The sequence below is a fragment of the Gracilinanus agilis genome, chromosome 1, assembly GCF_016433145.1.
Source record: "Gracilinanus agilis isolate LMUSP501 chromosome 1, AgileGrace, whole genome shotgun sequence".
NCBI classification, from domain to species: Eukaryota; Metazoa; Chordata; class Mammalia; order Didelphimorphia; family Didelphidae; genus Gracilinanus; species Gracilinanus agilis.
In genome coordinates, this window is record NC_058130.1 from 366,760,190 (window position 1) to 366,776,061 (window position 15,872).

The following is a 15,872-nucleotide window of genomic DNA, read 5'->3' on the forward strand; positions in this document are numbered from 1 at the left end:
TCAGAGTACCCAGAGTAGTAAAATGAGAAATAATAGGGTATGGCAATAATAAGCATTAACAACAACCAAAAGTCTGGATAGAGCTTTGATTGGACAGAAAGGAGTAGTATGAGAGAAATTTGGAAAGGTTATGAATCACAGAGTTAAAGAGTACAAACTTTATTTGGACGATTATAGTAAGCTAGTCATAATTTTTGAGCAGAGAAGTGATATGATCAGATATATATCAGATCATATGGGAATGGAAGAGAGCCAAAATGGATTAGGAGACTATTTAGATAGTTAACACAAATGATAAAGAGCATAGCTACTAGTGATGGCCATGGAAATAGGGGAAGGTGGGGTTTATGGTAGATGCAAGAGATATTGTCTTAATAAAACTATAAAGGCTTAGCAATTGATTAGATATAAACCCCAAGAGAGGAAAGAGTCACAGATAACTCCAAGATCTCAAAAATGGAAATCCTAGATAAATGGTGATTCTTCCTCAACAATAACAAAAAGGAAGCATAAAGAAAAAAATAGATTTTTAGAGGGAGATAATGGTGTTTGACTTTGAATTTATTGGCTTTGAAGTGCCAGTGGGCCATTTAGGCAGGGATGTTATAGATGCATTTCTGTGGTTCAAGAGAGAAGTAGAGCTGAAGTTATAGCTTTGGTCAACAATCTATACAGGGCTAAGAGCTAAAGCTACAGGAATGAATATGACTAGCAATGTAAATACAAAAGAGGTGAAGAAGTGGATCCAGGATAGATTCTTGATCTTTTATACTTTAAGGAGTCAAGAAGGTAGTCAGAGAGGTAGATGATATATATCAAATTATAGAATCTCAAAGGTCAAAAGGAAAAAGTCTGTTTAAGGAGAGGGTATCAAATGCTATAGAGAAGTCAAAGAGTCTGAGTCTGAAATAAAAATTCACTAGATTTAATGATGTGGAGGTTAATGATCACTGAGAAGGCATTTTCTTTTACTTTTTTTTTAAACCCTTACCTTCTGTATTCTATTACAGTATTACAATACTATGTATTGGCTCTAAGACAATAGAGCAGTAAGAGCTAGGCTATGGGGGTTAAGTGACTTGCCCAGGGTCACCAAGCTAGGAAGTATCTGAGGCCAGACTTGAACCTAGGACCTCCCATCTCTAGGCCTGGCTCTCGGTCCACTGAGCCACTCAGCTGCCCCCTGAGAAGTCATTTTCAGTAGAGTGGTAGTAATGTGCTATATTGCAAGGGTTCACGGAAAGAGTATGTAAGAAGGAAATACAAGCATTGGATAAAGCAGTTCGTCAATGAACAAAAAGAGAAGTGAGATAATAGTGGGATGGTGCAGGATCTATGGGAGTCTTTTTTAATAATGTGGAAAGCTGGACACATTTAAATTAAGACAGGAAGAATTTAATAACAAGATTGAATTTGGAAATATGTGAGAAGGGATAGTTACTAGAACAAAGACCTGGAGAAGACAGAAACAAAAAAGGATTAAGAACAAATAAATATTATTAGTTTTAGCAGGAATAGAGATTGCCCTTTCTCTGAGATAGGAGAAGAGTGAAGAGAATGGATTAGGATGCTGAGAAATTATTAGAAGAGAAAAAAGATGAGGGAAATGAGGGAATTCACTTCTGGAATTTGATAGTTGTTATGGAAGAAGAGCATGAGGGTACGGGGCAAGGGGGCTAAAGGAGAAAAAACAAGTTTTATAATAATAGCTAATATTTAAAATTTCTAAAGTACTTTCCAACAACAGCAATAATAATTATAAGTATCTAGAATTTTAAGATTTGTAATCAGTTTCCAACAATAACAATAGTAATTTTATATAACATTTTAAGGGTCGTAAAGTGCATTACAAATATTATCTCATTTTACCCTCATAGCTCTGGGATGTAAGTGCTATTATGATCATCTCTATTTTACAGATGACAAAAGCGAGGCAGTCAGAGGTTAAATTAAATAGTATCATATTAGTTACATGATATAAAAATATACAAAACAGATTTATAATAATAATAAAATAATCTGAGGCAGGACTTGAACTTAGGTTTTCTTGATTATAAGCCCAGCATTTTATTCACTGCATCACATAGTATGCCTCATATTATTTTATTTGATACAAAACAAAATGTGAGGTATACACATTGAATTTGATATTTTTATTTATTTATAAACCCAAGTCTTTCCTGATCCCAAGTGCCCAGATGATACAGTGTACCATGCTGCCTCATAGATGAGTCACTAAGGAGAATCAATCAGTTCAGCAGCTAGTAAGGGTTAGGCTAAGGCTATGACCTGGTAACTGTCCTTACCTGAGTCTTGTCAGGACCTATATCCAGGCCTTGTACAAATTTGACCAAAAAATTCTTTACTGCGCTCCAGGGGTAAATGCTGTTTGATTCATCACATACAACCACAACATCAATGAAGGAAGGACAAGCTAAAACAGGAAAACATGAGAGAGTTAGGTGAGTAGAACAGAGGTTTCCAAAGCTAAGTTGTGTCTTAGGGCCCATAAAGACACTACACTTAAAAAAAGAAAGGGGATAGATTTTAAATAAATCTTGTTAAACCCTCCTTTAATTTTTAAAAAATCTTTACCTTCCATCTCAGAATCAATACTAAGTATTGGTTCTAAGGCAGAAGAACAGTAAGGGCTAGGCAATGAGAGTTAAGTGACTTGCCCAGGGTCACACAGCTAGGAGTGTCTGAGACCAGACTTGAACCCAGAATTATGTCTGGCTATCAATCCACTGAGCCTCCTAGTTGCTCCCCTTCCTTTAAATTTAATTCATTGTCCAAAATAGTTGTCCTTGAACACCTTACTCTGAACTGCAGGTGAAAAACTGTTGAGGAGCTGGAAACTGGGACTAACGTCAGAACAGATGCCAGTTGCATAATATTGATTTCCACACTGCTGGGCCCACAGTGGTCCACATGCCTTCAAAGGAATGAGAAATTTATAAATATTAAAAGCACTGAAACCCATATTTTTTCATTTTTTTGTTATATTAAAGTTCCCAAGGCCACCTCCAGAGAAAGAATTGATAAAGAGGAACTATATCATTTCTTGCCTCTCAACAACAAAAAAATCACTTTTATTCACTTATGAGATGCCACAAGCCCAAGGATTGGGGAGCTAGAATATTTAAACTCTCCAATGGACCAAACCAGACATTTCAATCCAGTGAGGAATGTCAGGGAAATCTTGGGGAAAAGTGTGTCAAGAAGGAAGCAACCAGACTAAAGATTTATTCTACTTCTTACAGTCCTTTATCATCATAGGGAAGGGGTTTAGGGGTTGTGTTCAGCAGGCCTGGGGCATTGAGTTGACTTAGGGAAACCACATGGGTGAAGGAGCAAAAACAGAAAGGAATATGTCACCATCCATGCAAGAACTCCACCTTGCATCTGCTGGCCTGTCTAGTTTCAACTCCGTGGGAAAAAAAGTTCCTCTCAGGATAAGTTCATCATTTCTAAATCACCATGATCCCACTTTTTGGGATAAGAACTCACTACTTGACAAAAACTGCTCAGAGAAATGGGAAACAGTATGGCAAAAATTAGGTTTAGATCAATATCTCACATCCTATATCAAGATAAGGTCAAATGGGTAAATGATTTAAACATAAAAAGTAATATTATAAGTAAATTAGGGGAACATAAAATCATTTACTTGTCAGATCTCTGGAGAAGGGAAGAATTTATGACCAAAGAAGACAAGATGTAAAAAGGATAATTCTGACTATATTAAATTAAACAGTTTTTGTACAAACAAAACCAATGCAACCAAGATTAAAAGAGAAGTAACAGACTGGGAAAATATTTTTAAAACAAAATTTTCTGATAAAGGTCTCATTTCTCAAAAACACAAAGAACTAAGTGAAATTTATAAGAATCCAAGTCATTTTCCAATTAAAAAATGGTCAAAGGGATATGAACAGGCAGTTTTCAGATGAAGAAATCAAAGCTCTCAATAATCATGTGAAAAAATGCTCTAAATTCCTCTTGATTAGAGAAATGCAAGTTAAAACAACTCTGAGGTACCACCTATCAGACTGGCCAATATGACAGTAAAGGAAAATTATAAATGTTGGAGGGACTGTGGCAAAATTGGGACACTAATGCATTTCTGGTGGAGTTGTGAATTGATTCGACTATTCTGAAGGCAATTTGAGATTATGCCCAAAGGACTATAAAATAATGCACACCTTTTAATCCAGCAATACCACTACTAGGTCTGTATCCCAAAGAAATTTTTAAAAAATGAGAAAGGACCTGTTTATACAAAAATATTTATAGCTGAGCTTTTTGTGGTGGCAAAGAATTGGAAACTAAAGGGATGCCCATCGACTGGGGAATGGCTGAACAAAATGTGGTATATAATAGTGATGGAATACTATTATGCTATAAGGAATGATGAACAGGATGATTTCAGAAAGAGCTGGAAAGACTTACATGAACTGAAGCAGCATGAAATAAGCAGAACTAGAAGAACATTATACACAGTAATTGAAATACTGTGGAACAATAAATTGTGATAGACTTAGCTACTAATAGCAATATAATGATCCAAGATAATTCAGAGAGACTTATGAAAAAGAATGCTATCAACCTCTAGAGAAAGAACTGTTGGAATAGAAATGCAGTTGGAAACATATGACTTTTGCTTATTTGGGTATATGATTTGGGATTTTGGTTTTATAAGATAATGAATAATATGGAAATATGTTTTGTTTGATAATACAGATATAACCCAGATTGAATTTATTGTCAGCTACGGAACATGGGATGGTGGGGGCAGGGGGGAACAACATGAATCATATAATTTCGGAAAACATGTGGAAATCCATTATTAAAATAAAATAAAGATAAAATCATCACCATAATGTTAAATCAAGCCTTTTCTCAGCCTCTTCTCCCCTCTGTTTGGAGAGTTAGAGGGCAGAATATCAAACCCAATAACTTCCTTTATAGAGGGCATAAACTAGATGCTCAGCTCACTCCACTCTGCCTGGTTTTAGAACAAGAGGCCCCTCAATGTTGGGTACCTTTTGGTGTGTTTGTCAACTTTCCTATCTTTATTTGTGTGTTCTCTCCCCTCATCTCATTAGATTTAAATACCTTGAAGGCAGGGACTATTTTTCTTTTTATTACTTGTATCCCCAGAAATTGGTATAGTGTCTAGCACATAGTGGGTGGTTAATAAATATTTCTTGGACTGAATTAGAAACCAAAAGGATAGCAACTGTGGGATTTTTAGTAATCTATGAAGCAAAAACAAGTAAAGGCCCACTTTTTCAATTCTGGGCCTTTGATACTTAAAGCATTCATCTTAATTGGGTGATTAGAAACAATGTGTGGTCATTTCAGTATACCTAATTATACTGTAAATATTTCACTTTAAAGATGACATAAGATGGCAGAATTGTAGTTAGAGCAGATGTTCTTAGCTATTTTTTTTGGTATGCTAGATCCCATGGATAGAATGGTATAGCCTAAATACCTTATCTAAGAATAATGTTTTTAAATGATTGAAGAAAATTCTAAATTTTAGTTAGAGATTAATGAAAGTATAAATGGAATTTTTTTTACCTATCCAAGTACATGGACCCCTTGAATTCTATCCATAGACAACTTGTGGGGAACTGTGGTCCCTAGGTTAAACCCTTTGAATGAGAGCTCAAAAAGATGTCAGAGATCATCAAATTCAAGTACATTATTTTATTTTATTAAAAAATAAACTGAAGTCCACAGAGGTTAAGTGACTTGATCGCATAACATATGTAGAAAGTGGTGAACCTAGTACTCTGACTCTAAATTCAAAAGAACATTCTGTGTACCAGGCTGACCTATACCATATCAATTTATTGGCTATTGACTAAATGAGTCCTTTTATTATCTCCATTTTGTAGGCCCCTATAATTATTGTTCTATCTCTGCCATTTTATACAGTATAACAATACTTTGTCTTCACAATCTTTTCAGATGGTCTCCCCAAATCACTGCTCTCTCTTATTCCTTCAACTTTTTTATTGTAATAATTCCCATATATTCCTTTCCTTCTAATCAGTTCCTACTCCCACTCTCTGTGAAATCTTTGGATTCCAAGGATACCTAAGTCATGATGAAATCCCAAAATTTATAAACTACAACTTAGAGAAAGTCTAATTTATGTGGTTATGTTTGCAAGAGAGAGGCATAATGGAGAGAACCATTTCTCTGACCTGGCTATGTAAGTAACCCTGGAAATTGCCACTTCTTCAGTCCTATGGCTAATCTCCAAGACAAAGTTGCAGAAGAGTTGGTCATCTTTATTGACTGAAAGAGTTTCCTCACTATGAATTCCATATACCAATGAATGAATAGGTTTAGGCCCTTGCATGCTCTCTACCCCCTCAAAACCAGGAAATGTGCTTAAAAGAGAAAACAAGCAAAGAAAAAAATTCATAAGAAAACTCTTTAGCCTAATATAAAGGTATAGGTTGACATTGTTAAATAAAAATTGACAAAAAGATTTGGAATTCTTATAAACAGTGAAATGGGAGAAAATTGAATCATTGTAACCCATCTTCCTGCTGGTAGCCAAAAAATGAAGAGTAGGAAACAGCTGTCTTAACATTTCATGCTCCATGTATGAGATACACTCTTCCTCTTTAAAACTGGCTTACAAGGCCAAGTACCTTGGGTAAACACTCATTTTCAAAACTTTTAAATGGCTTTTAAAATTGCTAATGATGCTTCTTCCTGTATCCCTCCTAAATTATGCAAATGTTCTTCAGAATTCTCTAATAGAAAAAAGAGAAATGATTGATTCTTTACCAGATCAAATATACAAAGAATTATTAAAAGAAATGAGAAACAGCATTAAGTTGCTGGAATTGAGAGATGACAATTGAGAATGTAAAAAATGTTACCCTTTAATATTGGAACTTAAAGTTAAGTCTACCAATCTGATGACTAGCAGTTTTTTTCCACATAAATCTTAAGAATGCTTTAAAGATCATGACTTCTTAAGTATCTAAGGAAATGTTTTCTCCCCTAGTACCAGCACATAATTTTAAATTTGTTCTCTATTTTTTATAGCTATTCAATTCAACCCTCATATCCATCATTCCTTATTCAGAAGGATGAATTACAAAAACAAATATGGGTAAAACTTAGTATCACTGAATTAAAGTGCAATTAAACACTTTAATTCCTAACTCATACCTATTTGTGAACACACTACCTTTTAAAACAATGGAGAAGGTAATCAGAAACCATAAGAAAATTATTAAAGCATACCCCAAGGTGTTGATTCATAAGCAAAGGCATTATTCACATTTATCCAAGTTCATATTTTATACCTTAACTCATGAAATAAAATGTTATACACTCCCAAATAGAGAAATGGCGGGCTCGGTATGCAGACTGAAGCATATTTTTTTTCCTTTATTTTTCTTGTTTTGTTCAGAACAGAGCAAATGCAAAAATATATTCTACATTACAGTATATGTATAAGCAGTATTCTATTTCTTGTCTTCTCAAATAGGTGGGGGAAAGAGTAGAGGGAGGAGAGAATATAGAACTGAAAATAAAAAATTTTGAAATATATTTCATACTTTAATTCATTTGTAATTGGGAGGTAATGCCAAATAATCATATTTGGTACTATCCAAAACATACCTACAAACAAAGCTACAACTTCAGCTGGTTGTAAAACATAACTGATCTAAATAAATGTAAAATTCTTTCAGATAATATTACTGGTCACAAAGCTGGTGAATATCTCTTACTCATGAAGCTAAGTAAATTTCATCTTAATAAGTATAAGTAGTGAATTGTCAGGGTTATGTAACAATATCTGTCATTTGAGTGGTGCAAAGTACTTTAAAAATATCTCATTTGATCCTTACAACCACCTTGTGAGGTAGGTTATTATCCCTATTTTACAACTGGAGAAACTTAGTCAAGGTTACACAGTTAGTAAAGAGTCAGAGGCCAGATTATATAGCTCAGGTCTTTCTGATGCCAGGGAAAGCATTCTACTACAAGTACTACCTTGCTGTCTTAAGTAAGAGAGTCAGAGAATATGAGAAAGGATCTTTGGATTCATCTGACCACTTCATATTACAGCTGAAGAAGCTGAAATCCTGAAAGATTAAGAGACTTGCCCAAGACACACTGAGGCAGGAGTACAATCTCAGACTCCTAATTTTAGCCCTATTGATACCATGCTTCCTCCCTTCTTCAATTAAGAATAGAAAGAATTTTTTAAAATCTACAAAAGGTAACAAAACCAACCAAAGATCATTAACTGAAAACCACTCAGATGCATTTGTGTCACAGCAAGTGTTGCAGAATATCATTTAAACAGAGAAAGATATACTCAGTAATTTTAAACCAAAATATTTGAACTTGGATAGTAACAGAGCTAAATATTCCACTTTAGAAATGAAAAGGCTGCCAAAGCTTCAACTGAAAACAATACTCTGGAAAACAGAGAATTCGATTTACAGACCAGTAATTCTCATGATTTAGCCTAATTTTTGCATGCAGATCTGTTATTCAAATTAATTTAATTTCCACATTATTTTAACCAGTTATCACTAATGTGTAAAGAATTAAATGTCTAATATTATAGGTATGTAATTAAATAAACTCAATATTTGGTTGCTATATTAAGTAAGAAGTATTTATTTCTAATGTGTTCTCAAGACTGAAAAAGGAAACCTAGAGAACTATCTCCAACTATTTACTTATCTTTCCTGGACACTCACTGACATGACACAGGGATAAACTGATACTAATTACTAAAAAAAAATAACTTTCAAATATTTAGTAACATTCACACTCTAATAAGTACAAATTTTTAAAGAGATAAATGAACTATACTCAAAACCTATTAATGTGTATAGATTTTGTTTATAATCTTTGTTTATTTGTTTATAATGTTTATAATCCATATAGATGTTCATATAAACTCATAAGTAATATTGTATACATCTTTCATTAAGCCCAGCAACCTGCCAATTCATGAAATAATTCTTGAGTAAGCTCTCTTCTCTCCATGACATAAAAGTCCTCAGCCCTATAAAATCATGACACAAGAAAACTTCATTCCACTATAACATCTGAGGGGAAACATCAATCAATAGACTCTTACTCTCATTTTAGAAAGATGCTTTGCTTCTTCAGCAATGTATTTTAGGTGATGTCTGGTAACCAAAGGAATATAGTGATATCAATAGCTCTTGTGTCCAACTTGACCACACTCCTCTTTTCTTCCTGTTCAATCATGTATTTATCTCTTCAATGTTCTCATTCTCTCTCTGGGATATCTTTCTTTCACTCTCTCCATCTCTTTCTTGCTCTCTCCTTCCCCCTTCTCCCTTGCCACGATCCCCTGCATTTACTTCTTTCACTCCTTTTGTTTGAACATTATTTCTTTTTAACTAGGAGTTGGTTAACTATTTACCCTTTAGCATTTCTTTAAATCTCTTCCTGTTTTCTCCAAATGAGTTTACATCCTATAACTGTCATTCACTCAACAGTCTCTTCTCATTTCTTTTTACTCTTTCCTTTAGGAACTAAAGGGAAGGCAACAATCCCTCTACTTTGTTTTGTATTAAGGGTTTTACTGTGTACAGCAGTCTTCATGTATAACAATTATAAATAGTAATTGTATGCAAATATGAGTTTTGGTACTCTTTATTCAAATACCCACAAGCACCAGGAAAAAAAAGTAGGCTTAGATTGGGAGGACAGAGGATCTTCACTAATGAGAAGCTGTTCATAGCCAAAGACATGAAATGGTTTGGATTGATCTTACAGCAATTATAAAAACAGTGTGATAAACATCCTAACCATAGCCATGAACAAGGCCATTAGAGATGTTTTCATCAATCAATTTTAAATTAAATTATGTCAGAGGACACAAAGCAAATAAAATGAAGAATCTTGGAATATACTTTTTTATTTTTTTCAAACCTTACCTTCCATCTTAGAATTAATACTTTGTATTGGTTCCAAGACACAAGAGTGTTAAGGGGTAGGCAATGGGAGTTAGGTGACTTGCCAAGGGACACATAGCTAGGATGTGTTTGAGGACAGAGCTGAACCCAAGACCTCCCATCTCTAGGCCTGGCTCTTAATCCACTGAGTCACTCAGCTGCCTCCTTGGAATATACTTTCAAAAAGAAACACTAACTTCCAAATGGCCTATTTGAGTGAGGGTCCCTGGGACCAAAGGTAGTAAAGAGTAGAAGGGATTCTATTGTTCCAAAAAAAATCTTGAAACTTGTCTGTGCTAGCTAGGAGGAAATGTTACTTCATGCTTCCTTCTCTATATACAATCTGGATTTAAGGCAAATGATAGGTTTGTCTAAGTGAAATGTTTGGATATTCTATAGAGCTATATACTATTTAACACTTGAAACATGAATAACATTATAAATATAATATGAAAGCAGATCCCATCCCTGGATATTGGAATCTTAGAACTGATATATAGGAAAACTGACTAAATCATTCCTTTAAAAATTGGACAAGGAAATAAAAAGTTGAAACTTACCAGAAACCCTCCAGTTCCCAAGTTCCGTTTAAGTGTCAAGCCAAGGCTCATAGTTGTTTTTATCTCAGTAACATTTGGAATGCTCGTTACAGCTTTTAGAAGGAAAAATTAACAGAGAGAAACCATTAAGTTTCCACCACTTGTTAAAGTCATTTAGAAAATACGTCCAAGACTATTGCCTGACTCTCAGATAGGCTAATGTGGTAATTTGTAGCACCTAATCCAGCATCATACATGCAACAGACTGGATGAAGGCCAGGTACAAAAATGAACTCAATATCTTTGTTGCTTCACCCTACTCAACTCCTGATAATTTCTCCCTTTCTCTCCTACTCAACTGAAGCTAGAAATTTTTGAGTAATTTAGTTAATTTAGAGTAAATTCTTTTTTCTCCCTTATACCCCACTTTTTGTTGTTCAATCACTTTCAATTGTGTCCAAATGTTCCTGACCTTATTTGGGGTTTTCTTGGCAAAGATACTGGAATGGTTTACTATGTTCTTCTCTGGTTCATTCTACAGATAAGAAACTGAGGCAATCAGGGTTAAGTAACTTGCTTAGGGTCACGCAGCAAATAAGTGACTGAGGCCAGAATTGAATTCAGGAAGATGAATCTTCCTGATTTGAGACTCAGCATGCTATCCACTGTACCATTTACTTGCCTCTCATTCCCCATAGCCATTTACCAAATCCTGATGTGTATAGATTTCTATACTTTTTCACATCTGCTTCCTTTTCCTCCCACATTCCTTCTCAACCCTAAGTATCCCATTTGAGAGAAACACACACCTTACTACCTCTATTTTAGTAGTTGCCTTTAATCCATCTTAGATCCTGTTGACAGAGCTATTTTTCTAAGGCACAATTTTGGTCATATTACACTATTCAGAAACCTTTCATGGCTCTCCACTAACAAATAAATGTGGCACTAACAATTCTTCTATTGAAGCACTCTACTACCTGCCCTCAAATACTTCTCCAGTCTTACCATTCCCCTTCATGAACCTTATTTGATAGACAAAATGGACAATTTTTTTGTATACATAGATTGTGCCATTTTGTTTCCTTTTTTCAGTTCATTCTCTATAGGTGGACATTCACAAGTTATTCTCCAAATATTAATTCTGTAGCTTTTTATATAATGTTCTCTTGGTTCTACTCATTTCACTCTTCAATACTTCATGTAGATCTTTCCAAGTTTTAAAAAAATTTACTGGCTCATCCTTTCTTATGGCACAGTAATAGTCTATTACAATCATATACCACAACTTGCTCAGTCATTCCCCATTTGAAGGACATACCTTCAATTTCCAGTTCTTTGCTATCACATAGAGAACTGTTATAAATATATTGGAGCATATAGGTTCTTTTCCTTTTCCTCTGATCACCTTGCAATGATATTTCCGAGTTTAAAGGGATACACAGTTTTATAACTCTCTGGATATAATTTCAAGTTGCTGTCTAAAATGGTTTGGATCAGTTTGCATTCTACCAATAGTATATTAGAAAAACTGGGCTATTGATCCATATCCTAACACTGCTCACATTGTTTTCTCTATCTAAAATGCCCACCTCCAAAACTAACACAACCTTCTTCTGACTTCCCATATGCACTTGTCAATTCAATTCTGTATTTATAGTTGTGTATATACCTTAGCTCTCCCATTAGACCACATATAAGTGCCTCAAAGACTAAGAAGCAAACGCAGCTGTTTAAGATAATGATATGAGAAAATAAGATGCAGATTTGTGTTATAGAACTTAAGATTGTGTATGTTTATACACATATGTGTATATACACAAGTAATATTTGTATATGTACAGATATACAAACAGATGTACATATATAAATACATTGACATAAGTTTATATCATGTCTCTTGATATGTTGAGGACTTTAAATAAATGGAGAAAGAGATTACCCATATATGACCTTTAAAGCAGATATAAATAATAGTTGACATTTGTATAGTGATTTAAGACTTGCAAAGTGCTTTCAGTGTATTATATCATTATATTTTCATACAAATATTGTGAAGTTGGTGCCATTATCCTATAGATATGGAAATTGAGGCTTAGAGGTATTAAATGATTTGACCATGATCTCACAAGTACCCAAGACAGGACTGAAATTCAAGTCTCCCTGACTCCAAAGGCAACACTATTTAGTATGGCACATAGATATGATAAAGAAGAGCAGCTATAAAATATGGGAAAATATTATGGAAAGGTCTAGTGATTTACAGAAGGCAATATCCAAAAAGAAGGACAATAATAATACCCATGACTTAAGATAACAAAGACAAAGCAAACTAATCTAAATTTAAAATAATAAAAGATTAACTTATAGATATACCTAAAATTTGGCAAGGTACAATTCCTGAGTGGAACATGGCAATAGGAGGGAATCCCCTATAACAAAAGACTATATCAGCTTGAAAAGGCAGTGGAGAAATGCATATTTCTAATATGCATAAAGAAACTATTCTAATAATTGAAGAGGTTTGAGAATTAAATGCCTCAGGAGGCAAGGGGTTCATTAAGGACACATCAGAGAAGATATATTTCAGTTACGAGTTGTCCTGGAAGACGTTTAAGATTCTTCTTGACACCATGATTCTATGATTCTTTGGCCATGTGGGAATAGACCTGAGAATAACAGTTACCTAGATTACTCGGTCTTTTTCTAATCTGGCCCTTGTTAAAACTTTTCAAGATCATAGTAATAAAAGAGAAAACTTTTTTAAAAACCTGCAGAGAAAGGGTGTAGTCTCCTCAGCACCAACTGGGCAGGTAAGCTGAAAACCTCTTGGCATAGCAGGGACCCCAAATACTGTCTTTTCTGCTTTTAGTTCTGTCCCTGTAGCCATGGTCCAGGGAAGCAACTTTATGGAGATGCCAGGTAACAAATGCCTATTCTGGTATTGTTGCCTCCTCCTTTGAGCAGCCACAGCTACTAAACACTCAGAAAATAAAGTTCTCACCACCAAAGGTAGCACTGTTAAATGGTTCAATATTTTTGAGTGCTGTTATGGAAATGATCTTAAATAAATACTTTAAGCACTGCAACCTAAGAAACTCTGGCCCTTTCCTTCTGCTTGTAGCTGAAACTTCATATCTATATGTATCTCTCTCTGTCTCTCTGTTTCTCTGTCTCTGTCTTTCTGTTTCTCTCTCTCAACTCTATCTCCCCTCCCTTATAGAACATGAGCTTCTAGAGATCAGGGACTCAATTTTCTATTTCTAGCCAAAGTGTTGAGCATGCTATTTGGTTCATAATAAGCATTTGATTTTTAAAATTCATTTATTTATGTCTGATTCATCTTTGAAGCTCTTTCAGGAATAGCACTATTATAGTAGAGACACTCAAGATTTCTTTGCTAAAGAATTAAATTAATATTATACAAAAGACTAAAATAATGTAAAGAAGGACTACACTAAAAGATAAGAAAATGCAAATCAAATATTGTGGAAAATGTTACTACTGTTATATTCAAACTCTGACAATTGTTAGTCTCACCTTGATTAACAGGTGAAGACAACTGGAGACTTTGGAATGTTCCCAGAGGCCATGAGGACAGGGCAAAGGCAGTTGGCCTGAGAGTATAAATACCCCTAACAGTCATCTGGGAGGGGTCTTTGGTCTTTGAGCTTTGACCATTGATCTTTGATCCTGGGCTTGGAGGATTGATCTGTTGATCCCTGACCGTGGGTCATTGGTTCTCTCTGAACCTCCCTAAATCTTTAGGCATCTGAATCATCATAGCTATTTAGATCTCTAGGCCCCCAGGTAGTAACCGGGAGGAGCGAGATATAAGAAGAAGAGTGTGGATTTCTTAAGGGTGGTGATTTCCTAAAGGCTGTGCAGGCTGATAAATCACAAACTAATAATAAGGAAGCTGAGAGAAATCACAATATCTGTAACAACCGAGCAGATTGCCCTCTCTGGTTTGGTAGTGGCCAAGATGAATCAGAGGAGTGTGAAACACTAGCTCCAGCTTTACTGAAACAACAGCCTACAGTCCTGAGGGATTATTGATCATAGATATTAGTGTGACAGGGTCTCCTATCCCCAATCCTTTCCTAATTATTCCTTTCCCTATTTAAGATCAATAGATAAAGTTTCATTAAGTACCTTCCTGAGTGGTCATTATATCACGACCCTTGGGGAGGGAGCAACACAGTCAGATGAAAACGTGATCCAAGGCTTATTAGAGCCCAGTATTAATAATTAATCCAACCCCAGGTGGGACCTGAAAGGGTTACCCATCCACCAGACCATGAGAGTCCTACCTGGGCACTGTTATTGAGAATAGGGGAATTATATCATCCAGCAAAGGTGACTGAGTTGGTGTTCCCCAGTCACCAGCTACCTAGGGGAATACAGACACAGCTTCCCTAACCAATATCCCCTAGAAGCATAGTAGTAGTATCAAGAGTCCAATAATCATTTTAACACTACCAGATTATGAAGGCTAATATACATATTTTTGGCCAAGTAACAAATGATCATTTCAAGAGTGTAAAATTGCTAATGCCAGTGATAACTGCTTTATCAGAATTGACTGACATATAAAAATCAAAAGAATCAAAAGAAAAAAACACAATAAAAACTTTTTTAAAATACCAATTATTGGTTGAAAGCCTGAAAAGTGAAACATCGAAGTAAAGATCCTGTAGCTAACTTTCAATTCTCTTGCAATATTTCAGACCAAATCAATATAAATTAGTGAGTTTACTTTGAGCATGCCTCATCTTGCAAATGTGGAAACAAAGCCAACTCATACAACATGAAACAATGGCTCAAAGGTTGAAAAAATATTTTCACAATCATCAAACATATTTAAGCACCTACTTCATTTACATAAGTATAAGCAAGCAGTCTGCATTTGGATGAATCCCAGGGGAATGAGTTATAATATTAAATTACAGATCAAACTGTTAGTTGCTCCCTGCTGACCTAAATAATGAAGAAACCATTTAATAGGTCAGATCCTAAGAAAATAACACACTTGGCAGGATTTGGAACATAAATCATTTCTATGAGTATCTTTGTTTTTTAGAAGTGATGAATCTCCAATCTAACAGTCTTAATTAAAAAAAATAGACAAGGATGACACATAATGTTTAATCCAAAATCCATTATGATTAGTATGAGTATGAATACAGATAAAAAATATTCAGAAAAAAGACTTATAGATTTAGAAGGGCCCTTCTAGCTTAATACTTACAACAAGGGTTTTTAACCTTTGTGTGTATGTGTCATGTGTCCTCTTGGAAATATGGTGAAATCTATGGATTCCTTTTCACAATAATGTTTTTAA

General features: G+C 34.8%; 1 protein-coding gene across 1 annotated transcript in view; it reads right to left on the reverse strand.

Moving 5' to 3' along the window:
* Positions 1-15,872, reverse strand: part of ITGA2 (integrin subunit alpha 2) — a 141,914-nt gene that overhangs the window by 74,479 nt on the left and 51,563 nt on the right. The window contains exons 4-6 of the mRNA XM_044657746.1: positions 10,550-10,641; positions 2,821-2,935; positions 2,307-2,434 (exon numbers count right to left, since the gene is read on the reverse strand). Coding sequence (XP_044513681.1) covers positions 2,307-2,434; positions 2,821-2,935; positions 10,550-10,641 — 335 coding nt within the window. The remainder of the gene's footprint in view (positions 1-2,306; positions 2,435-2,820; positions 2,936-10,549; positions 10,642-15,872) is intronic.